Source organism: Theropithecus gelada, chromosome 12 (assembly GCF_003255815.1).
Source record: "Theropithecus gelada isolate Dixy chromosome 12, Tgel_1.0, whole genome shotgun sequence".
NCBI lineage: Eukaryota > Metazoa > Chordata > Mammalia > Primates > Cercopithecidae > Theropithecus > Theropithecus gelada.
In genome coordinates, this window is record NC_037680.1 from 81,955,538 (window position 1) to 81,982,159 (window position 26,622).

Sequence of the window (26,622 nt, forward strand, 5' to 3'; positions counted from 1 at the left end):
AAAAGTGCCGTGAAGAGAGCAGGCATGGTTTTCAGTACTGTAAGCCCTACACATGATTTGGATATAGCAGGCTTACTTGTCACATTTGTAGGAGCCACATAACTGGTAGGTGAGCTAATCACATTGGATGACGGAATCAGGATTCAAAAAGGTCTCAACAGGCAGAACTGGTGAGCTGCAATTCAGAAGATTAAATTTAATAGGGATAAATGTAAATTCCTACGTTTGGGTTCAAAAAAGGAAGCAACTGCTTCCTGCCTTACTCCCATCCAATTTATTTTCCACGCTGCAGCCTGGGTGATCACTTTGAAACACAAATCCGATCATGTCACTTCCTAGCTAAAAATCCCTCAACAACATCCCATTGCCCTGAGGATAAAGACAGAACTCATTAATGTGGTTTTTGAGATTCTCTATGACTGACCCCTTCCTTTCTCTTCCACCTGTTCTCTCTCCAGGCTCCCTGTCACACAGCACCCCAGCCATATGGAAGATCTTTGGGTTCCTCATTTTAGGCTGCTTTTAGGTTCTCATGTTTTCTTTGCCCGAAACACATCTTCCAAATTTCCTATACATTTCCAGAGAAGCCCAATCCAAGGACTACTGTTAGGTGCCTCATTACCAACTTGCAAGATTCCCTGACCAGCCTTTTATTTAACAAATATGTATTGAGTGCCTACTACATTTAACAAATATGTATTGAGTGACATGTTCTAGGCTCCAGAGATAAAACAGTGAACAAAGTAAAGCTCATGTCCACGTGAAGCTTATGTTTTCGTGGGGAAGATGCCAGGCAGTAACAAGTCTTTTGAAGGAAAATGGAAAATGATAAGAAGTTAATGATGGAGAGTCAGGGTTGGGAGGCCTGCTTTACATAGGGTGGCCATGGAGGACCTCTCTGATGAAGTGATGCTTTGGGAGACATGATCAAAGGAAGTCAGTGAACTTTGTGACTATCTGTAACAATAGCACCACAGTACGGAAAAGAGCACATTCCAATGGGGCATGGTTTGCATGTCCTAGGACTTACGGTGAGACTGGATTGGGTGAAGTACCCTGATCCAGGGCAGAACTGTGCAGGTGATACTGGAGAGGCTGCTGCAATCAGCCCAGGCAGGGCTTGGAAGCTGTGGAAGCCTTTGAATTTTCTTCTAAATGTGGTTGATAGCTAATTGGGAGGCTTTAAGCAAGGGACTATTGTAATAAGATTTTTGTTTTGGTTTGGTTTTAGTTTTTAAATAATTACAGAAGGTTTTTTGTGGAAAATAGACCATAGGGAGTAAATGCAGCATCCCACAGATTAGTCAAGAGATGTTACATCTGTCAAGGTGAGAGCTGGAGGTAGCTTTAGCCAGGTAGGTTTGCTAACATTTACTCCACTCTTTGTGATTACCTGTGTGTTCGAAGCCCTGCCAGTGCATGGCTTAGGACTACCTTGCTCCTTTTACAATCTCAGTGCCAAGCATGGTGCCCAATGTACCACTGACTCTCTGTAGACATTCACTGGACAAAGATGATCTGGTTTAACAGCAGTTAGTATGAAAAAGGACTTCAGGGTTTTTAGCTGACTGCACGCAATTGATGAGCCATCAGTAGCCCAGTTTGACTGCCAGGAAAGCTAATGCTATCTTAGGTGGCATTAAAAATCTTGGTGAGGGTGGCAGTGAAAGGGAGATGTGAGTCATAGGGTGCTCCATGCTGTTTATGCTACATCTGGACTGTTGACCTGATCCTACACTATTTTTTTCCCTTGTGTCTTTTTTCTAATAATGGCATCTTTCAATCACAAGGCCACACACTTTGGATTCATCTGTGGTTCTTTTTGTTGCTTCATTCCCGTGTACAAACAGTAAATTCTCTATGATATCACTTGGTTCTCTCTCTCTCTCTCTCTCTCATTCTCTCATTTTTCCCTTTTCCCCTGCTCTGACACAATGCAAACAGTAGTCCATGCCTGTCTTGGTAAAAGTTTCCAGATGTGTGAGACTCCAAACAACTTATTACAACTCTCTTTCTTATTTCTGAGAGCATCAACAATTATTTTTAGAAACATTATGTGCTGGACATATAGAGGGGAACAACACACTCTGGGGCCTATTGGAGGGTGGAGGGTAGGAGGACAGAAAGGATCAGGAAAAATAACTAATGGGTACTAAGCTTAACATTTGGGTGACTAAATAATCTGTTCAGCAGACCTCTATTACACGGGTTTACCTAGGTAACAAACCTGCACATGTACCTCTGAACTTAAAAGTTGAAAAAAAAAAAAATCCCAGTAAGTTTTCCATGAAAAATACCCAGAAAGTTAATGAACTATTAGACTTTCCAATATCAGAAAAAGAAATATCATATGCTCTTTCATATAGATTTGTATTAAATTCTACTTTAGTAGATAGTGTTAAGTAGTAGAAATACGTAGTTCTTGATGGCAAAGTCATTAGCAAAATCTTCTCAAAGTCACACAGTAGAAGGAATTTGTGCTTTGAAGTCAGGAACCCTTGAGATTCCTGCTGTTCCACTTGCAAACTTTATGACATAACCCTTCTTAGCCTAAGTTCCCTCCTCTGTAAAATGAAGATAATAAAGTCCAACTCAAAGAGTTTTTGTAAGGATTAAATGAGATAACACATATTGAAATGCTTACCATGATTTCTGACACAAGCTAAGTTGGTAATAAGTTTTAATTTCCTTCCTCTCTATCTGTTAAAAAAGGGGTCACTAGACAATGTGAAAACATACATTATAAATAGTGGAATTAGAGATGTGTTTTTCATTGGTTAATAGTGAATAATGGTGGTTTGCCTTAAAGTAGCCTGTGCCCCTTTTATTGATGGTTTAATGAGTATCAATTTCTTGCTGATAGCAGACATATTTGTCAAGGGTCTGAGAATCATGAAAGCCTTTATAATTTGAATAGTAAACATAGTCCAGCCCTGATAGATCCCAGAAATGCACAGAGAATGAAGTTTCCTAGGAGCAATTTTGCACAAATAGTCTTTTCTCTGTGTCAGGTGGAAAAAAAAAAAGATGGAGCAGAGATTTCATAGTATCGTTGTAAACTGTAACTGTTTATCTTGTAAAGATGAATAAAATGCTATCTTTACCTTCATTGAGGTTGTCCATAAATCAGTGTAGTACAGAGTAGAAAGTGTTACATATTCTTGGAGGAAATGCTAAAATGTTCTGGGGCAGGATCGGAAGCAGAGATAGAGAGAATATTCTCGGAAGAACAGGTCCCAGAAGGAGGAACAGTGCAGCATTTAAACATGTGAAGTCAGAGGCATTTTCAACAAAGGATAAATACAAATGAGAAAAAAACAGGAATCACTCTATGACTTCAATTCAAGATGAATAGAGGATAATATAATGGAAAATGTAAAAAGGGTAGAAATCTGGGATACAAAGATAAGGAGAATATTATTCTTAGGCAGTGGAATATTAGTGAAGGTTTGGAGGAGCTTAGAAAAATTATGAAAGTGATGTTTAGCACGGATGAATGTTGATGTGGTAAACAAGATGAGTAGTAGAGTTAGGGAGACAGAGGTGGGTCAAGAGCAAGTTGGAAGCCATTGCAAAAACTCAGCCATGGAATGACAAAGCCATAGGTCCAGGTATGAGAATGCTTGGAAGGAAGACTTGACAGCTGACTGGCTGTGACTGCTGCTCATGAAGACAGCATGTATGTTGTCAGGACAGGAGAATAGCCCCGAACCTAGATGTGGTTTCTTTTCAGTCCACTAGCTCAGCTACATTCTTTTTATGGTCCTGTATTCAAAAAAACAACCAACCAACCAAATAAAACTTGCCCATTCTCAGCACTGATTTCATAATATCCTCATGTAGGAAAGAAGTGAGTGATGAGACCTCCAAAGGATGTTGCCCTCAGCCACTGATCACATTCTTAGCTTAGTGTTCTTCCATTATGTTTCTTTTTTAATTTTTAATTTTGTAGTTACATGATAAGTATATATTTATGGGGTACAAGAGATGTTTTGATACAGGTATACAATGCATAGTAATCACATCAGAGTAAACAGGGTGTCCATCACATTAAGCATTTATCCTGTCATTGTATTACAAACAATGCAATTATACTATTTTAGTTATTCGGGAGGCCGAGGCAGGAGAATGATGTGAACCCAGAGGCGGAGCTTGCAGTGAGCCGTGATCGCACCGCTGCACTCCAGCCAGGGCGGCAGAGTGAGACTCCATCTCAAAAAAAAAAAAGAAAACAAAAAAGTACAATAAATTATTGTTGACTGTAGTTACCCTGTTATGCTATCAAATACTAGATCTTATTCTATCTAACTATATTTTTGTGCCCATTGATCATTCCCACTTCCCCACCCCCACTCCCCAGATGCCCCCCCGCCCCCAATCCCGTGACACACATTAGCCTTCCCAACCCCTCTGGTTGTCATCATATCTATTGTCTGTCTCCATGACTTCAGTTGTTTTAATTTTTAGATCCCACAAAAAAGTGAGAACATTCAAAGTTTGTCTTTCTGTGCCTGGTTTACTTCATTTAATATAATGTCCTTCAGTTCCATGCATCTGTTGGAAAAGATAGAATCTCATTCTTTTTTATGGCTGAATAGTACCTGATTATTTATATGTACCACATTTTCTTTGTTCATTTCTCTGTTGATGGACACTTAGGTAGCTTCCAAATCTTGGCTATTGTGAATAGTGCTGCAATAAACATGGGAGTGAAGATATCTCTTTGATATACTGATTTCCTTTCTTTTGGGTATATACATAGCAGTAGGATTGCTGGGTCATATTGTAGCTCTATATTGAGTTCTTTAAGGACCCTCCAAACCATTTTTCATAATATTTGTATTAATTTACATTCCCCCCAACAGTGTATGAGTGTTCCCTTTTCTCCACATCCCTGCCAGCATTTGTTATTGCCTGTCTTTTGGATAAAAGTCATTTTAACTGGGGTGAGATGATATCTCATTATAGTTTTGACTTGCATTTCTCTGATGATCAATGATGTTGAGTACCTTTTACTATACCTGTTTGCCATTTTTGTGTCTTGTGAAATGTCTGTGCAGATATTTTGTCCATTTTTAAAATCAGATTTTTAGATTTTTTTCCTCTGGAGTTGTTTGAGCTCCTTATGTATACTGGTTAATAATCCATTTTCAGATGGTGTATTAGTCTCTTCTCATACTGCTATAAAGAACAACCTGAGACTGGGTAATTTATGAAGAAAAGAAGTTTAATTGACTCATAGTTCTGTAGACTGTACAAGAAGCATGACTGAGTGGACTCAAGAAACTTACAATCATGGCAGAAGGCAAAGGGGAAGCCAGTGAGCACATCTTCACATGTCGGACCAGGATAAAGAGAGAAAAGGGGAAAGTGCTGCACCCTTTTAAAAACCCAGATCTCATGAGCGCTCACTATCATGAGAACAGCAAGGGGGAAATCCACCCCATGGTCCAGTTACCTCCCACCAGGTCCTTTTCCTAACATTTGGAATTACAATTAAACATGAGATGTGGGTGGAGACACAGAGACAAACCATATCAGATGGGTAGTTTGCAAATATTTTCTCCCATTCTGTGAATTGTCTCTTCACTTTGTTTACTGATTATGTTGCTGTGAAGAAGCTTTTTTTTGTTTGTTTTTTTCTTTGTGAGACGGAGTCTCGCTCTGTCGCCCAGGCTGGAGTGCAGTGGCCGGATCTCGGCTCACTGCAAGCTCCGCCTCCTGGGTTCACACCATTCTCCTGCCTCAGCCTCCCACGTAGCTGGGACAACAGGCGCCCGCCACCTCGCCCGGCTAGTTTTTTGTATTTTTTAGTAGAGACGAGGTTTCATCGTGTTAGTCAGGATGTCTCCATCTCCTGACCTCGTGATCCTCCCACCTTTGCCTCCCAAGTGCTGGGATTACAGGTGTGAGCCACCACGCCCAGCCGAAGAAGCTTTTTAATTTGATGTGATCCCATTTGCCCATGTTTGCAGTTGGTTGCTTGTGCTTGTGGTGTATTACTGACATTGCCCAGTTCAATGTCCTGGAGCATTTCCCTGATGTTTTCTTGTAGTAGTTTCATAGTTTGGGGTTTTATATGTAAGTATTTGATCCATGTAGTTTTGATTTTTTTAATATGGTGAGAGATAAGAGTTTAGTTTCATTCTCCTGCATATGGATATCCAGTTTTCCCAGTACCATTTATTGAAGAGACTGTTCTTTCCCCAATGTATGTTCTTGGCTTATTTGTCAAAAATGAGTTCATTGTGGATATATGGATTTCTTTCTAGTTTCTCTGTTCTGTTCCATTAATCTATGACTAGTTTAATGTCAGGATCATGCTGTTTTGGTTACTTTAGCTCTGTAGTATAATTTGAAGTCAGGTGACGTGATTCCTCTGATTTTGTTCATTTTGCTCAATATGGCTTTGGCTATTCTGGGTCTTTTGTGGTATCACATAGATTTTAGGATTTTTTTTTCTGTTTCTATGAAGAATAGCCAAAGCGATTCTTTCTTCCTTGATCCACTGGTCATTCGGGAGTATATTGGTTAGTTTCCATGTGTTCATAGTTTTCAAAATTTATGTCTTTACTGATGTAGAGTTTTATTACATTGTAGTCAGAGAATACGCTTGGTATAATTTTAAGACTTGTTTTGTAGTCTAATGTATGGTCTGCCCTTCAGAATGATCTAGGTGCTTAGGGGAAGAATATGTATTCTGCAGCCATTGCGGGAAATGTGGTATGAATATCTGTTTAGTCTATTTGGTCTGTAATAGATTAAATCTGATGTTTGTTGATGTTCCTGTCTCGATGATCTGTCCGATGCTGAAAGTGAAGTGTCGAAGTCTCCAGCCATTATTGTATTGGGATCTGTCTCCCTCTTTAGCTCTGATAATATTTGCTTCATTTATCTGGGTGTTCCAGTGTTGGATGCATATGCATTTATAATTGCTATATCCTTTTGCTCAGTTGAACCCTTTATCATTATATAATGACCTTCTTTGTCTCTTTTCATAATTTTTGCCTTGAAATCCACTTTGCCTGATACAAGTATACGTACTCCTGCTCTTTTTAAGTTTCCATTGGGATGGATTATCTTTTTTATCTATTTGTTTTCAATCTATGTCTGTCTTTTTAGATGAAGTGTATTTCTTATAGGCAACAGATTATTGCATCTTTTTTTAAATCTTTTCAAATACTCTGCGTCTGTTATTAGATAATTTAGTCCACTTACAATCAATATTGTTATTGATAAGTGAGGTCTTACTCTTGCCATTTTGTTATTTATTTTCTGGCTGCTTTGTGATCTTCTCATCCTTCTTTCCTTCGTTCCTATCTTACCTTTAGTGAAGGTGATTTTCTCTGGTGGCATGATTTAATTTCTTACTTTCTGTTTTTTGTATATCCATTGTATGTTTTTGATTTGAGGTTACCATGAGGCTTCCAAATATTATCTTATAACCCATTATTTTAAACTGATGACAGCACTGACTGCATAAAGAAACAAACTAGTAAACAGGCAAAGAGAAGACTAATGAAAATTCTACACTTTAACTTCGTCCTCCTGCTTTTTAACTTTTGGTTGTTTCTGTTTATATCTTCTTATACTGTGTATGTCTTAGAAAGTTGTTGTAGTTAGTAATTTTGATCAGTTTATATTTTAGTCTTTCTGCTCAAGATATGAGCAGTTTACATGACACATTTACAATGTTTTAATATTCTGTGTTTTTCTGTGTACTTAATATTACTAGTGAGTTTTGTACCTTATTGTTCATCAGTGTCGTTTTCTTTCAGATTGAAGAACTCCCTTTAGCATTTCTTGTAGGACACATCTGGTGTAGATGAAATCCCTCAGGTTTTGTTTGGGAAAATCTTTATTTCTCCTTAACATTTGAAGGATATTTATGCCAGATATACTATTCTAGAAGAAAAAAGGTTCTTTTTTTCCTTCAACACTTTAAAAATATCCTGTCACTCTGTCATGACCGGTAGGGTTTCCACTGAAAAGTCTGCTGCAACACTTACTGGAGCTCCATTGTATATTATTTGTTTCTTTTCTCTTGCTGCTTTTGGGATCCTTTCATTATCTTTGACATTTGAGAATTTGCTTATTACTTGTCTTGAGGTAGTCTTATTTGGGGTAAATTTGCTTGGTGTTCTATATCTTTCTCTAGGTTTGGGAAATTATCTGTTATGATCCCTTTGAGTAAACTTTTTACCCGTATCTCTCTCTGCCTCCTCTTTAAGGCCAATAACTCTTAGATTTGCTCTTTCAAGGCTATTTTCTGATCTTTTAAGTGTACGTCATTGTGTTGGTTTTTTTTTTTATTATTATCCTCTGACTATGTCTTTTCAAATAGCCTGTCTTGAAGCTCACTAATTCTTCCTTTGGCTTGATCAGTTCTGCACTTAAGAGAATCTCATGTATTCTACTCTATGTCAGTTACATTTTTCAACTCCAGAATTTCTGTTTGATTCTTTTTAATTATTTCAGTCTCCCTGTTAAATTTATCTGATAGGATTCTGAATGACTTCTCTGTGTTATCTTGAATTTCACCGAGTTTCCTCAAAACAACTATTTTTGAATTCTCTATCTGAAAGGTCACTTATGTCTCTCTCTGGGTATGGGTCACTTGTGCCTTATTTAGTTCGTTTGGTGAAGTCATGTTTTCCTGGATGGTCTTGAGGCTTGTGAATGTTCATCATTGTCTCGACATTGAAGAGTTAGGTATTTATTGTAATCACTGCAGTCTGGGCTTGTTTGCACCCATCCTTCTTGGGAAGGTTTTAAGTGGGTTCTTGGGGTCATCAATTCCACGCTTTGGCTCTTCAAGGGAATTGAGTGTTGTGACGTTAATCTTTGGCCCCTGCAACTGTATCTGCATTAGGGGGCACTCCAAGCCCAGTAACGATGTGACTCTTACAGACTTATAGAGGTACCACGTTGGTGGTCTTGGATAAGATCGGGGCGAATTCCCTGAATTACCAGGTAGTGACTCTTGTTCTCTTCCCTTATTTTCCCTCAAACAAATAAAGCCTCTCTCTGTTTGCTGAGCTACCTAGAACCGGTGTAGGGCTGACACAAGCACCCTGTGGCCACTACCACTACCACTGGTACTGTTTGGGATCAGACCTGAAGGCAGCACAGCACTGGGTCTCTCCCTAGGCTCACGGTAATCACTGCCTGGCTACCACCTACATTTGCTTAGGGCACTTGAGCTCTGCAATAAGCAGGTGGTAAAGCCAGCCAGGCTTGTGTCCTTCCCTTCAGGATAGCAAGGTCCCCCTGGCCTCGAGTGAGTCCACAGATGCCGTCCAGGAGCCAGGGCCTAGAGTCAGAAACCTTAGATGTCTACCTGGTGCTCCATTTTCTTGAGTCTGAGCTGGCACCAAGCCACAAGGCAACCTCTTCCCTACTTTTCCCTCCTCTTTCCACAAGCAGAGGACTCTCTCCCCGCAGCAGCCACCACCACCACATCCACGGCAAGTACTGCCTGTCTACCACTGATGCTTATTCCAGGTCTAAGGACTCTTCAGTCAACTCATGGTGAATGCTGCCAGGCCTCGGACTCTCTCTTCAGGGCGGTGGTCTCCCCTCTGGCCCAGGGAAGATCCAGAGATGCTGTCTAAGAGCCAAAGTATGGAATTGGTGACCCTAAGAACCCACTTTGTGCTCTATACCACTACAGCTGAGCTGGTACCTAAGATGCAAGACCAAGTCCCTCTCCTTTTCTCAAGCAGGAGACCCTCTCCATAGCCACCATAGTTGGGAATGTGCTGGGCCATACCATAAGTTAGCATGTCTCTGAGTCTCACCCAAGACCCATGGCAAGTACTGCCTGGCTATTGCTAATTATTCAGGGCCCATATTTTCTTTAGTCAGCAGGTGATGAATCCTACCAGGTCTGGGTTCTTCCCTTCAAAGCTGCGAGTTTCCTTCTGGCAGAGTGTGTGTCTGGAAATGTCATCCAGGAGCTAGAGCCTAGAATGGGGGCCCCAGGAGTCTGCCCAGTGCCCCCTTCTGTGGCAGAGCTAGGATTCAAGTTGCAAGATGAAGTCCTCTTAACTCTTCCCTCTCCTCTCCTCTAACAGAAGGCAGGAGTCTCTCCTGGAGCTGTGAGCTGCACTGCCTGGGGTTGGAGGAGGAGTGGTGCAAGCACTCCCTTAGCTGCCCAACTGCTGTCTCACTAGGTTACATACCTCCCAAGTCCACTTACTCCAAGCCCAGCGTAGCATCAGGACTTGCCCAGTAATTGCAGTCCTTATGGCCTAGACTGCCTTTCAAGTTTATTAAGGACCCCAGAGCACTTTAGCCTGCAGTGCCGAGGCTTGGCAGAACTCGGGTTCTGACTACAGGGATGGGCAATTTCCCTCTGGCTAGGGCTGGTCTAAGTGCTCCCTCCGTGAACTCTGGCTGTGTGCTGCCTGGTGTTGCTTCCTACCCTAACAGGGTGGAAAGCACTGAGTTCCAAAGCAAAGTCCCACAATCACTGTGCTCTCCCTCCCCAAGGTGCACAGATTCTGTCTGTACGACATATCTACTTCAGGGGAACGGAGGATGTGGGAGTGGTAGTGTCAGCAAGTCAAGACTGTCTTTCCTATCCCCTTCAGTGCCTTTTTCAGTGATACGAAGTAAAAATGGTTACTGTGATCACTCACCTGATTTTTGGTTCTTGTGAAGGTGCTTTTTTGTGTGTCTAGTAGTTCAGTTCGGCATCCTTGTGGGGAGGATTGTCAGTGGAAGCTTCTATTTGGCTATCTTACTCTTCATTATGTTTTAAGACGTAAGTGGTCTTAGGGCCATTGGTTGTATGATTCAGAAGGCTGTAGTTATAAGAATAAAGATGTTTCATATATTAAGTAGATTAACTGTTTATTTTTGAGACAAGGTTGCCCAGTCTGGAGTATAGTGGTACAATGATGGCTCACTGCAGACTCAAGCTCCTGGGCTCAAGCAGTCCTTCCACCTCAGCCTCTTGAGTAGCTGGGACCACAGGCACACAACACCATGCCCAACGAATTTTTGCATTTTTTTTTTTTTTTTTGTAGAGATGGGGTTTTGCCATGTTGCCCAGGCTGGTGTCAAACTTCTGGACCCAAGTGATCCACCTACCTTGGCCTCCCAAAGTACTGGGATTACAGGTGTAAACCACTGCACCCAGCCAGATTCACTATATTTAAACTTATTTCTGGAAAATTAATACCATACTGTGAAGCTTGATGTAAAATTCATATCACAATTTTTAGTTATTGAGTCTAAGAGATGGAGCTGTGAGTCAGGGAAAGCAAGGCGGTTAGAGTGTACAGAGAAACATACCAGAGAAGAGAAATCTGCATAGAGAGAACTTCACATATAGTTAGAGGGTTTTCCTTAAGTATTACACAGAATATTCATCAAAGCATGCATGTAGGGAACTACCAAGGCTAGGCCAAAAGGATTCAAGAAGCAGTACCCAGAGCACACTCAGGAGTGAGACCAATGTTTGTTCCCACCCACAAGATTGGAAAAAAATCTCATAATCCATAGGACATTGGATAAGGTATGCAGAAGTCCATTGCCTCTGTTGTATGGCATAATAAGCATAGAGTAAATGCTGCTATAGTCCTGCCTAACAGATCATAAAGGCAAGACTCCAGAGGATCACTCTTTCCAAGAACCTATATTCCAATGACGATTTTAAAAATTACAGGAAGGGCTAAGCACAGTGGCTCATGCCTGTAATTCCAACATTCTGGGAGGTCAAGGTGGGAGGATTGCTTGAGGCCAAGAGTTTGAGACCAGCCTGAACAATATAGTGAAACCCCTACACACTCACATGCACACACACACACACACACACACACACAGCATGTAAATATTAGCCAGGCATAGTGGCACATACTGTAGTCCTAGCTACTTGGGAGGCTGAGGCACGTGTGTGACTTGAGGCCAGGAGTTCAAGGTTGTAGTAAACTGGGATTGTGCCACTATAGGTAACAGAGCCAGATCTTATCTCTAAAAAACTTTTAAATGCAAAAAGTGTATTTAAAATTACAGGAATGTGTGTGTGTGTATATATTATATCTATATATACATTATATATTAAATATATACATTATATATATATAGAGAGAGAGAGGACACAACAAGGTAAAATTTCTAATATCTGGCATCCAATAAAGTATTAACATGCATGTAAAGAAATGTGGAAATAAGACATATAATAAGGGAAAAAATTAGTTAAAACCAGAACTGACACAGATGTTAGAATTAGCAGACAAAGACATTTAAATTATTATAATTGTGTTTAATACATTCAAAAGCCTAAAGGAAAATTTAACATATTAAGTAGAGCTATGGAAGATATAAAAGAAGACCCAAATCCAATTTCTAGAGAAGTTTAATATCTGAGATGTAAAATACTCTGGATGGGAGTAACAGCAAATTAGACATTGCAGGAAACCAAACAAGTGAATACATACCAGTAGAAACACACAAACTGAAAGGAAAAAGACACACAGAAATGAACAGTGAATTGTGGGGCAACTTCAGGTGGTTTAAGATACATGTCATTGGATTCACCAAATGAGAGAAAAAGAGGGACAGAGAAAAAATATCTGAGAAAACAATGGTCAATATGTTTTCAAATGTAATGACATCTGGAAACCCATATTCATGAATCTCAAATGAATCTCGAAGCACAGACACAAAAAATGAGGAAACCACAGCAAGGCACATTATAAACAATTTGCTGAAATCATGGTTAAAGAGAAAATCTTTAAAACAGGACAATACATTTCATACAGAGAGAAAAAGAGGAACAGCAGCAGATTTCTCACAGGAAAAATACGAAGGTATCATTGTGTAACAATATCTTTAAAGTATTGAAAGAAAAATACTATTCAACTGGAATTCTTTAGCAAAAATATTTTTCAAAAAAAAAAAACAAACAAAGGACTTTCCAGAAATACAAAAGTTGAAAGAGTAAATCACTAACAGGTACACTGTATGACACATTAAAAGAAGGCTTTCTGGTAGAAGAAAAATGTTACCAGATAAAAATATGAATCTACATAAATGAAGATAATCAGAAATTAGAATTACTAGGATGAATGTGTTTTAAAATTTTTCCTGTTTAAATATAAGGTTAATTGTTTAAACAAAAATAATGACAATGTAGAATGGGGTTTTTAAGACATATAAAAATATATTATTTTTTCTAACATTCCAATAAGCCTATCATTAAGTTGAAAATAGTATATGTCAAAAATACATTGCTACCAAACATCATAGCTTAGCTTAGCCTGCCTTACAAGTGCTCAGAAAACTTATATTACCCTACAGTTGGGCAAAATCATCTAACACAAAGCCTATTTTACAATATACTGTTGAAAATCTAATGTAATTTATTGGATACTGTACTGAAAGTGACAACAGAATGGTTATATGGTTACATGGTTACTTAAAATATGTTTCTACTTAATGCATATTGATATTTCTAAGCCAAAAAAATCATACATTGAACCATTTTAAGTTGAAGTGCTGTCTGTAAGTCTATATACTATTGTAAGATATGCATAATAACAAAAGAACACTCAAATAATCATATGAAAAATACCCAGAAGAAGGCAGACTAGGGGAAAGGGAAGAAAGAACAGAAAGGACAATAGCAAAACAGTATGTTCAAGATCAACCATAACAATAGTCACATTAAATGTATATGTTAGACCATAAAAGGCAGAGATGGTCAATTGGATAAAAAAGGCAAGTCATGGCCAGAAGTGGTAGCTCATGCCTGTAATCCCAGCACTTTGGGAGGCTGAGGCAGGAGGATCACTTGAGCCCAGAAGTTCAAGGCTACAGTGAGCTATGATCATGGTATTGCACTCCAACATGGGCACCACAGCAAGACCCTTACTTTTTTTGTCTCACACTAAAAAAGTGAGTCACAAGCATATGCTGCCTACAAGACCCACTTTAAATATAAAGACACAAGTAAGTTAAAAGTAAAAGGAAGGAAAAAGACATACCCTGCTAACATTAATCAGGAGACTACTAGAATGGCCACATTGGTATCAGAGAAAGTAGATTTCAGAAAAATATTACCAGAAAGTCCTTTCATAGCTTTAATGGATCCAAATCATCAAAACAATATAATTATTCTAAATGCTTATGTAGCTAATAGTACTGCTTCAAAAAATGAGAGAAAAATACATTAAACAACAGGAAAAATAGGCAAATCCAAAGTTATAGTCAAAGATTTTGACACTGTGTCTCAATAATTGATAGAACAAGTACACCAAAAAATCAGTAAGGCTATAGAAGATTTGAACAATATTATCAACTATCTTGACCTAATTAACATTTATGGAACACTCCACACAACAACTGAATACACTTTTTTTTTCCAAGAGCACATAGAACATTTAACAGGACATACCATATTCTGGACTATTAAAAAGTCTTAAAAGTTTTAAAAGAATTTAAGTCATACAACATATATTCTGTCACCATAGTAGAATTAAATTAGAATTCAATAGCAGAGAGAAATCTGGAGAATCTGCAAATACTTGGAAAATAAATTATGTACTTCTTAATAACACATGGATCAAAGAAGGAAGCCAGAGAGAAATTAGAAAGTATTTGAACTAAATGAAAATAAAAACACTACCTGTCAAAATTTGTGGGATAAGAAAAATTGTGAGATGTCACTAAGAGGATAGTTTATAACACTGAACTTGGAAAAGGAAGAAATATTTCAAATAAATGACCTCAGCTTTCACTTTAAGAAAATAGTAAAAGAGGCTGTGTGAAATGCCTCACACCTGTAATCACAGCAATTTGAGAGGCTGAGGTGGGCAGATCACTTGAGCCTAGGAGTTTGAGACCAGCCTGGGTAACATGACAAGACCCCATCTATACTGAAAATACAAAAAGTTAGCCAGGCATGGTGGCATTTGCCTGTAGTCCTAGCTACTCGGGAGGTTTAGGTGGGAGAAACACCCGAGCCTGGGAAGTCGAGGCTGCAGTGAGCTGAGATCCACCACTGCACTCCAGCCTGAGCAATGAGAATAAGAACCTGTCTTAAAAAAAAAAGAAAGAAAATAGAAAAAGAAGAGTGCAGTAGTCTCCATCCCCCCTTGTCTACAGGGGATATGCCCCAAAACCCCCAGTGGATGCCTGAAACTGAGTATAGTTCTGAGCCCCATAGCGCTGTAGAGGGTAGTACTATACACCACAGTTGATCTAATAACCAGAATGCTTACTAAGTGACTAATACACAGGTATATATACAGTGTGGCTATTCTGCACAAAGGGGATGATTAATGGTTTGAGTGCAGTGAAGCAAGATGGCACAAGATTTCATCACACTGCTCAAAACAGTGCACAATTTAAAATGTATGAATTGTTTATTTCTTGAATTTTCCATTTACTATTTTAGACCATGATTGACCATAGGTAACTGAAACCAAAGACGGCAGAACCATGGATAAGGGGAGACTTACTGTAAATTCAATCCAAATTAAGCATAAGAAGAGAAATAAAAATTAGAACACAAATCAACCCATTAGAAAAATTTTGGTAAAATCATTGAAACCAAATGCTAGTTTTCTTATATAAAGTCAATAAACCATTAACCAGACTGATTAGCATAATATAAAACAAGACATGAACATTATTATGATTGAGAGAGGGGACATCAGTACATATTTCACAAATATTCAAAGGATGTTAAGGCAATATTATGCACAATAAATTTGACAACTAAAATGTAATGGACAAAGATTTTGAAAGATTCCAATGATCAAATTCGTGCAAGAAGAAATGAACAGTGTGGCTACCTTGTAGGTATTAAAGAAACTGAACTACAGCTAAATACTTTCGCACACAGGAAACTCCAGGTACAAATGACTTCACTGGCAAATCTGACGTGTTTCATAAAAAGAAGTAATAACAATTCTACAGACATTCTTCCAGATAAATAAAGAGGAGTGAATACTTCCCCAACTCATTCTATGAAGCCAACATTACTCTGATACCAAAATCAGACAAAGACATTAGAAAAAAAAATTTAGGGTGATATCCTTCTTGAATTGATGTAAAATTTGGCAAAACACACAGATAAAAGACTATGTGAAGACACAGGAAGAAGACAGCCATCTACGAGCCAAGGAGAGGAACCCCAGGAGAAATCAGCTCTGCTGACAGGTTGATCTTGGACTTCTAGCCTCTAGAAATGTGAGAAAATAAATTTGTCCAAGCCACCCTCAAAAATAACTAATAAAAGTTTAGTGAATTGAACCCAACAATATATAAAAAAGATAATATATCATGACCAAGAACATTTTATCCCAGGAATACAATGTGAGTTTAACATTTGAAATTGATCAATGGACACGTATTAACAGACTAGAACAGAAAAAGCATGACTGTATGATCATACAGTGGACACAACATGTTAGTGACATGACTGTGTGATCAGTCACAGTGACATCAGTCACATCAGTGGACACAAAAAATATTTGATAGAATCTAATGTCATTTAATGAAAGATACACATTTAAAGAGTACTATTTGGGGACACATTTGTGGTATAAAGAAGTGCAAGAGAATTATAAAGTATAAAATTCAGGATTGTGGTTACCTCTGAACAAAGAGGGAAAGGAATGGCATCGGGTTGAAACACCCATAGTGTTTCAAAGGTAAAATAATATTTTTCTTAAACACAGTGGTTGATACACAGTGTTTACTTAATCCCTTTTATTTAAAAAAACAAAACAAAACAAAACAACAACAACAACAAAAAAAACAGAGTTTTGCCCTTGTCGCCCAGGCTGGAGTGCAATGGCGCGATCTCTGCTCATTGCAACCTCCGCCTCCCGGGTTCAAGCAATTCTCCTGCCTTAGCCTCCCAAGTAGCTGGAATTACAGGCCTGTACCACCATGCCAGCTAATTTTTTTGTATTTTTAGTAGAGACGGGGTTTCACCACGTTGGCCAGGCTGGTCTTGAACTCCTGACCTCAGATGATCCACCCAACTCGGCCTCCCAAAGTGCTGGGATTACAGGTGGGAGCCACCACACCCAGCCAGTTGTTATCCTTTATACCTTACACATATCAGCGTTTTTTCATGCTTTAATATTTAGTAAAAGCAATTTTTAAAGCTAGTATTTCTGTTCTTGGCCTTTTTCTGAAATTGTCATACCAGAAAGACATTTATTTCCTGTATTTACAGCTTTAGAAACTCATAACATTTGCAGGTTGAAAGAAGAGCTGTTTGTATGAAGTGTTGAGTGTTTTTGGAAATATAATGTGATTTTTCTATAAACAGAGGGAACTGCTATTTCAGGCATACTATATGAAGAACAAGAATGTGATTAGTGCCAACAAGCCAAAAAATAGACTAACCACTGCCCTAGTGGTCAGTCATATATACCGAGAGAAAGACAGCAGAGTGAGACTAGCCTGCTAATCATGTGTTTTTCTATATTCCTACAGTTCATTACTCAAAATACAAGTGAATTATATTTATTCCAAACAGTTCTGTTACATTTCGGTCTTTATTTCGACCTGTCTGAGAATCAGACCCCAGTTACCTTCTCCTACTCTTCCTTGCTAGGAACTTGTCTGAAAATTCTGCCAGAAGAATTTTACAGTGTTTAAACACATTTATACTACACCATTCCTATAATTATATATATCTCACAATGAACGGTTGTCTCATTCATGAGTCTAGAACCCTTTGCTGAATGGACGTGCCCAAATGTGCTGTCATTTCTTTACTCTTAGACGTGCCGCATTCATTCACTCAGCAGACATTAATGAGTACCTGAGGGATGCTAGACATGATACTAGGCTGAAATGGAAAAACAAGACATATGCCCTGCTGAAGGTGTTTAATGTGAAACAGACCCGTGCACAAATAATTGAGATATTTGCAATTCAGAAGAAATACTATGTGTTGCTTACAGTTTGTACCTAAGTACAAAGTTGCATGGCCTACTTAAAAATCTACTTCTATAGCCGGGTGCAGTGGCACCGGCTGTCATTCCATCTACTTGGGTTGCTGAGGCAGGAGGATCACTTGAGTGTAGGAATTTGAGTCCAGCCAGGGCAACATAGCAAAATCCCTGTCTCTAAATTTTTTAAATAAATAAAAATCTTTAGATTTGTATTATGTAAAAATGTTTAATGTTGAATAGTAAGGTAAAATTCTATTTAAAAACAGTAATAAAAAAAGATATCTGGGCCAGGCGCAGTGGCTCACGCCTGTAATCCGAGCCCTTTGGGAGGCCAAGGTGGGCGTATCACCTGAGGTCAGGGGTTCGAGATCAGCCTGACCAACGTGGTGAAACCCCATCTCTACTAAAAATACAAAAATTAGCTGGGCATGTGGCGGGCCCCTGTAATCCCAGCTACTTGGGGGGCTGAGGCAGGAGAATCACTTAAACCCAGGAGGCGGAGGTTGCAGTGACCCAAGATCGCACCATTGCACTACAGCCTGGGCAACAGGTGTAAAAAACTAAATCTCCATCTCAAAAAACTCCATCTCAAAAAAATACATATATATAAAATTATATAAAATATATATTATATATTTATCTAATACATTATATATCTATATAATATATATTATATGTATTTATATATAAATATGTATTATATATCATATAAATATATATTTATATATTATATATATATGATGTGCTATAGTACAGAAAAACTGGCAAAAGTGGTGAGATGTGAAAGTCTATCATAATCTATTTGTGAACACCTACTTCTGTTAGGTTTCATGATAAATTTTTACATCAAGTTGTCTCATCCTGTGAGACTTTATCTACATTTTACAAATAAGTTCAGTAAGCTTGAAAAAAGACTCAGTAATTAGCATCAGAATCCAGGGCCTTTTAAAGTCAAAGCTCGGGATCTTTCTTTCTTTCTTTTTTCTTTTTTTTATTTCATGCTACTCCCTTCCCCAGGAGTAAAGATGTTCTAGGTGCTTGAAGTTATTTTTGCTCCTCCCAGATTAATTGACGCAAGTAATTATTCACCTAAAACCTTTATTGTCTTTGTGAACCTTCGTGTCTCTGACCTTCCACTGTTCCTGAAGCATATCTTTTTCTTTATTAAACTATTTAACATATTTCATTCTAACAAATATGTCATTTGTATCTCCTCATTAGACCATGGGGTTGAGTATCTGATTCTTTTAAGAAAAACGGTGTGTACTGAATGGATTAAAACAAATTAATAAATTTATGAAGAAATTATTTGGATTTTTTAATACTCTTTAATGAGCTAAAGATGACAGTATAAGAACATATGAAAAGTATTGGATTTTCACAACTTTCAATTTAAGACTTTCTGAGGTTCATGGAGAAAGAAAAGGAATTTTAAAGAGATCACCAAAGAGTTGTGAATATATAGATAGCTGGATAATGATGAGGGGAATGGGCCTTCCTTTTTTACCCTATGTAACATTTTTTATCCTATGGCTGAGGGATGCATTATGATATTGGAAGAAAATTTCAGCTGCAGAGTTCTGATTAGCTTACTGTCAGAGCTGCAGCACATTCGAGATGCAGCACAGTGCTTTTGGGAAAGCTTGCTAAGATAAATGAGATAAATGTTTGCACCATGATCTTCTACTAATTCCCTAGCCCCCTTTTCAGCAAAAGCCTTGCTTTGTGTGTGTGTGTGTGTGTGTGTTTGTGTGTGTGTGTGTTTCAAGAGACGGAAGAATTTTTTAACACATGAAAACTCACAGTGCTGAAAACTCAAAAAGTCTTCCTAAGCAGAATCATTATGCCAAATTGTCATTGACATATGAAAACACTATAGATTAATGCAGTAATAGTTCATGGTTGCTCAGGAAGAAATTTAATTTACAATTTGAAACGGGTTTGCATTCCTTAGAAATTCTGGAAATCAATCAGTGGTACAGAAATTGATCTGCTAAAGGAGAGGAAAATTGATTTTTAATATTGGCAACTACATCAATTTTTTTAAGTTCTGAAGGAACAACTCTTGAAAACAAATTTATTAACTGTTAAGGGATTACTTGATATTTAGTTTCCTAGCAAACTATCCAAAGAGAAGTATTTATAGCCTCATTAGAAGATGTATTTTTATTGTGCCAAACATCAACTTCAAAATTGCAGTCTCTATTATTTCAAAGATATGGAAATCAAAAATTAGATGAAATGGAGTTATCTATATAAGACTACCATTGCATCATATTTTAGAGTGATACTTTGCCTCAAAGTATCTCAATATGAATAGTGAGAATCTGAACACATTTGCATATTCCCCATTCGTGATATAGTGTTGGCATTCTAAAAAAGAATAACTGTAGCTGACGGCAATTCTTATCTGAAGAGATTTGTGCATGATAGCAATACACCATCTTCTGTCAGCATAAGAAGAGCATCTGGGGCCCATTAACTCACCAAATCTGCCACTGTTCTGCAAATTTTTATTAAGCAAGTGTAGACCCTAATAGTCACTTACGTTATAGAATGCGTATCAAATGCTATCAATAAGCAAGGGGATTGTTTTCCCCCAGTGAGAATGCATTTGAAGTGTATAAGAAAGCTTGACAAAATAATAAAACACTTTAAGTGATCACTATATTAATATAAATGTATCCTACTGGGAAGCCAATGTGTGTAAGTATTATGTGCACTTTGATGTTTGCCACTAACTAGTTCTCAGAGTGCCATCTTTTTCATAGACTTTTCCCCCTGTATTTTCTTTCTCTCAATTCTAATGATGAACTGGTTGAAATTAAGTGAAAAGACATAGACTGTTTGTTTATGCTTTTTTAAAAGATGCCATTGATACTGGGCAGTTCTAATTAGCTTCAAAGGCTTACAACCAGGAGAACTAGAAACATAGGCCATCAGGCTGCTATGTTTCTCAAACAAGTCTTCCTGAATCAGAGAACACACCAGAAAATTAACAGTCTTCCCAGCCAAAGAGTGTCCTCTTTATTAAGTACCTTATGATAATTAGGTAAAATAATGTGCATCAATCTTGAATTGAATATGAGGAAGCATGAAGTTAGTGTAGAAATCCTAATATCTAAATAAATCTGAAGAAAGATCAAGAGGAGGCAGTCCATGGTACCCTCTAAGTATGTAATAATGGTTACAATAAAATAACAGTTATAAAAATATTTATGAATTGCAGCTTCAGAAACCTGAGCATTTCATTGGTATCTCTTCAATTATTATAATATCCATTTAAGATAATCAAGAGCAAGTAGTACCAGTCTTTGGGTAAAACTGAAGGATAAGAAAGGCAATGAAATAACCTGTAAATACAAATACTTTTTTCAAAAGAAAGAAGAAAGAAAAGGAGAAAAAATTCTGTCATCAGAACTAGAACAAGAAACTTAAGACTCTTGCTCCATCAGCACTCTCTTACTCAATGTTTTGAATTAATACTTTACCGTTTTGGAATCAAAGACCTTTCCCACACCAGGCCCATTTATTTTTCAATCTCTTGTAAATAAGTCCTTTGTTTAAAATGACACACCTGTCGTATTTCATATCGCTACCATTCCAATCACTGTGCTAAATATTATGCAGTGAAACTACTAGACTTAAGCTTCAGCCCCAAGAGATAATTTTAATAGTAGCTCTAAGGTAATGTGAGTTATAAAGGAAGTTGGGTATTAATTATAACACTTGCCATTTAAAAAAAAAAAAAAAAACAACTTGGTGGCATGTGTAATTTTACCTCATTTTCTCATTTGCTACTGTTATTTAAATTACTTCCCAGCACTAAGCATGTGTATAAAAGATGATTGTTCCAAATTTAACCTTTTAAATAAAATGTATTCTATCAATTAAGTCATTACGGTTCCCTCTCTTTTCCATTATGTTTATTCATTTATCTTCTGTCCTAAAGATAGGCATCTGTGTCAGTGAATATTTTGGAGAAAGGCCTCTAATTTTTATGCCTATCACCCATTTGGATTTTCTACAATGTTTTTCAAATAGTTTATATTAGTGTTCGAGATAATTTCCAATTGTCAATTAAAATAATGATAAGTATAAGAAATAATAAATATTATTCAGCCAAAAAGTTAAGAAGATAATTTGTTAAGCCTAATATGGCCAGGGAATTTGCAAGTACTTAAATCAGCTTAGAGTTTTTTTAAAAAGATAAAAACAAAACAACAAAAGCCTTACCTTTGTATGAATCCCTTCTTCTGAATGACTATACATAATAAAACCATACAGTCTACTGTACTTTCATTGCCTGTCTTCCACTGCAGAATGATTCAGGAGCCAGGTAAACTGCTAGATCATATCTGTTGCGGTTGGGGAATGATCCATACAATAACAATGTGAAAGCACCTAGTGCCCTGCTGAAGCATAGTATGCTCTCGATTATTTTCTCTCTTTAGTTCTTTATAATCCTGAGCAAATTAAATCACAAACCCCACAACCGTCATCAAATACACCACCTTTACCACTCTCACAACTTCCATTTCTCAAATGTTTTCATTTATTGGGAATTATGTGTCTGGAACTGTGCAAAGTGCTTTTGTACATTGTTTCTCATTTAGTTCCCACAACTCTCTGTGTACTGTTTGTACAGTTTTTTTCCCCCATTTCTCATATGGGGAAACTAAAGCTAAAAAAGAGCTTAGTGGCCGGGCGCAGTGGCTCACACCTGTAATCCCGGCACTTTGGGGGACCAAAGCAGGTGGATCACCTGAGGTCAGGAGTTTGAGACCAGCCTGACCAACATGGAGAAACCCTGTGTCTACTAAAAATACAAAATTAGCCAGGCATCGTGGCACGTGCCTGTAATCCCAGCTACTCAGGAGGCTGAGGCAGAAGAATTGATTGAACTCAGAAAGTGGAGGTTGCAGTGAGCCGAGATCGTGCCATTGCACTTCAACCTGGGCAACAAGAGTGAAACTCTGTCTCAAAAAAAAAAAAAAAGAGCTTAGTAACTTGCCTGGTAATGCTGGCATTCAACCCACATCTGTCTGATTACTAGCTATGATGTTAGTCTGACTTTCTATTTTGTTTCTCATTGGTGATGACAGTAGTCCATATTTATTAAGCACTTACTCTGTGGTCTTCTAAGTACCTTGCATATATTTGCACATGTAATCATCACCACATACCTGTGGGGTAAGCAATATCTTCTTATGATGAGACTGAGGCCACAGAAAGTTAAAATGATTTGCACAAAACTGTTGTTTCCAAACAAGGATTCCGATTCAGAAAGATGATTTCTCATTTGTAGAATGAGAATGGATATTTTAGCTTGAACCCATCAGAATCATCAATTTCAAAACATGTTAAACAAAATTATAGCTAACATTTATTAAGATTGATCACCACAGAAAGATAACTATTAATAGCATATATTCAAATAAAGAGAGTAGTTTTTTAGCATATAGTTAGTTGTGTTGTCTTCTATTCCAGGTTTCTCAGGTAGTGACTCTTCTGTGACTCTTACCACAAGTGTAATGAATGGAGTGGTTAAGAGTGCCATATTTAAGTTCAGGCTTCTCCATTTATGAGGCATATGTCAGTTTCTTTATCTGTAACATAAAGATAGTAATAATAATACTTTCCAGGTCGTTGTGAGAATTGAATGAATGAACAGATACAAAGTGCATAGCATAAAACCTGTATATTACAAGTACTCAGTAAATATTAGTTGCTAAGGTTATTTTTAATCATTACCATTGTTTTCTAATATTTTTCTACTTACAGTGTAAATTGATTCTATGTAAGTGCTTTTTAGGTCTGAGAAAAACAGAATTTGGCTCACAAGTGGTGCCTTATAAATACTTACCTCCCAACTGGAAATAAAACAAAAAGTCTAACAATATTTTTAGGCAGTTGGGAACAGAATAATCACAGATATGTAGTGTTTTTATCTGGAAAATACAGAAATCGCTTAGAAAAGAAGGGCCAGGTGGGAGTGGGAAGATTATGTATAGTAACTGGGTCAATTAAGACTGAATGTTGTGGGCAGAGAAAAAAAAGGGACATGTTACCCTGAGATCAATCTAGTGTTAGGCAAAATGGAAGAGATTCTTCTCATTAGCAAATTTCCCCTCACCTGGCTTCAACCCTTGAAACCAGAGTTTTATGTACTAACATAGACAGTGGCACATGATAATGAACAGCTTTTGTTGAAAGTGATAATCTATGCAGAGATGCCTAAGGATTAAGAACTTTGCATCTATGTTCATGAAGGATATGGGTTAGCAGTTTTCATATCATGTAGTTTTCCTGATATTGGTATCAGGGTAACACTAACCTCATAGAATGGCCTGGGAAATCCTCTCTCTTTCTAATACATTTTCTGTAGAATTGTTCTTATTTATTTCTTAAATGTTTGGTAGAATTCACCAGTGAAGCCATCTGGGCCTAGAGTTTTGTTTGTGGGGAAGTTTTACGTATAAACACATTTTTTTTCCCAAAAAATTACTATAGGGCTACCCATACTATCTAATTCTTCCTATATGAGCTTCAGTAATTGTGTCTTTTAAAAATGAATCCATTTCATCAGAGCTCTGTTAATCTAGAGTTAGTTTTTCCCCACTGTTGAGGCAAGACCCTTCTTCACATTCTAACGGATGCCCTTCAGTTATGAAGTTTTCCACTCTGGCTGTTGGAAATAGGCACTATTCCCAAACCTATGTGAACTTCGCATGCTGTTCCTTTTCCAGTTTGGGATGGTTCTTTGCCAACTCTTGGGGTAATTTTCTTACACACATGTGATCATCAGTATTCAACTAAATATATGAAGAGATTTTTCTGAAGATAGTATTGCTCTTTCCTCTCTGGTTCTCTGCTCTGCAACCTCTGTCTTCTTTGGCTTCCTGGGATGGCCAGCACCATGTCCTCAAGCTGGGGCCATCACTGAGTTCTGCTTGGGTGTTGTCTTTCCTGCACAGCTGCCTGGAGGCTTTCTTCGGAGAATAAGCTGGGGCAATTGTGGAGTTCACGTCCTTTGTTTTCCATCTCTTGGGGTCACTGCATTTTGTTGCCTAATGTCTAATCTGTTGAATGCCATTGTTTCTTGTTTTGTCTAGTTTTTAAAATTGTTTCTGGGAGGATTACAAATCTGTTCCCTTTTACTCTATTTTGACTAGATACAGAAGTCTAATTCTTAAGTATTTAATATACACACAGACACAAACACATGTATTGCTGTTATGCTGAAAAAATTTTATTATATTGTATACATCTCTGGGTCTATGAATTTCGTTTCTCCTGTTGTAAACATGGAAGCAACGACCCAGTTAAAATAAAGAAGATAAAGAGAAAATGAAGTTATATTCATAAAAGATCCAATAAACATACTTATTCATAGCTGTTCTTCAAGATATCTACCAATAAAAGTGAGGTACCCCAGGGTAGGCTGGAAGAAAAAATGTTTCTCAAATCTCTGCCAGTAAAATTTTTAACTTATTATGAATCTATATTAATTTACTGTTTAAAAATTGTCTGATTTACAAGCCGGTCTGATCCTTGTCTCTCATTTCTTCTCCTCAGTGCCAGATGAAAGCAAGGTTCACTCATTGGCTGGACACAAATCGGGTAAGAAATTCCTTGTAACTGACTATATTCCCCTTCCTGGAAATCACTGGCTGTGTTTTAGTAGCAGTTGGAACCTGTTTCTATCCACTAGTCGCTGAAAGGCTTTCTAATTAATACAGGAGATGTCTCTGACTTCCACAAAGATGAATTATTGCTTGGCTGTGTGCATAGTGGCATAATGTATGCTGACTCAGAATGTTTGGGAGCAAAGAATAAAGATTGCCAAAAATATATATATAAAACCAAAAATCTTAAATCTGTACTCCAGCTGAACACTTAAAAAAAATTGCAAGAAAACCCAAGAAAGTTCAAGACTCTTTCCCATGATGACTTTCATATTTAAGTGGTAGGAAAAAAGATTCCAGAATAAGAAAGATATGGTCATTTTTTTCTCCTCAAAAAAAGAATAGGATTTTTTTCTTTTTTTTTTTCTGCCTGTCATCAAAATGGATTGTTCCAGGGATGTATGCATTATTTTTCTTTAGAGACATGAATGAGCTCCCTAAATATTCTCTAGAAAGTCCACAAAAATTTCTAAGCGTCTCTTAGGTCTTTATCATGTGTGAGTTACCTTCACTCCTAAAATCCAAGCTGTTTCTTCATGGCCAAGTAGACTGCCTCCTACTCCTTTTGCCTTCCTCCATCATCATTTATTCACATTAGTTGAAAATGTTTAAAGCTACTAAGCTAGCAAATAGTGGAGTAATCCCTTTCCTCTAGGGGCACATTATTTTGGAGGAGAAAATGTCCATTTTGCTCGTAGCATTGCCCCTCCAAACAACAGAAGGATTATGATTTGCTAACATCACTCCGTTGGTGAAACAAAGAAGTCTTTCCCATCTCCAAGTGTCTCCTGTGTTTGTGTGCCAATTATGTTTTCAGCAGTAAGTGGCCTTGTTGCCTCATTACCTCCATCATGTTCCAGGGCAAGATTATGACTTCTTTTCTTTCTTCTTTCTCCAGATTCTCTTGTGATAACAGCAGGGAAGGGCTGGTTCACAACTCTTAGATTTTTTTTCTTGCTTTCCCTAATAAAAAGCCTAAGAAGTTAGATCACTGTGAAAGAAGAGAT

The 26,622-nt window shown here is 37.7% G+C and overlaps 1 protein-coding gene across 4 annotated transcripts in view; it reads left to right on the top strand.

Moving 5' to 3' along the window:
- PARD3B (par-3 family cell polarity regulator beta) overlaps window positions 1-26,622 on the top strand; it is a 1,097,854-nt gene that overhangs the window by 684,463 nt on the left and 386,769 nt on the right. For all 4 annotated transcript variants that reach the window (XM_025404986.1, XM_025404990.1, XM_025404989.1 and 1 more), the window contains one exon: window positions 25,506-25,550. In XM_025404986.1, the coding sequence (XP_025260771.1) occupies window positions 25,506-25,550 (45 nt within the window). The remainder of the gene's footprint in view (window positions 1-25,505; window positions 25,551-26,622) is intronic.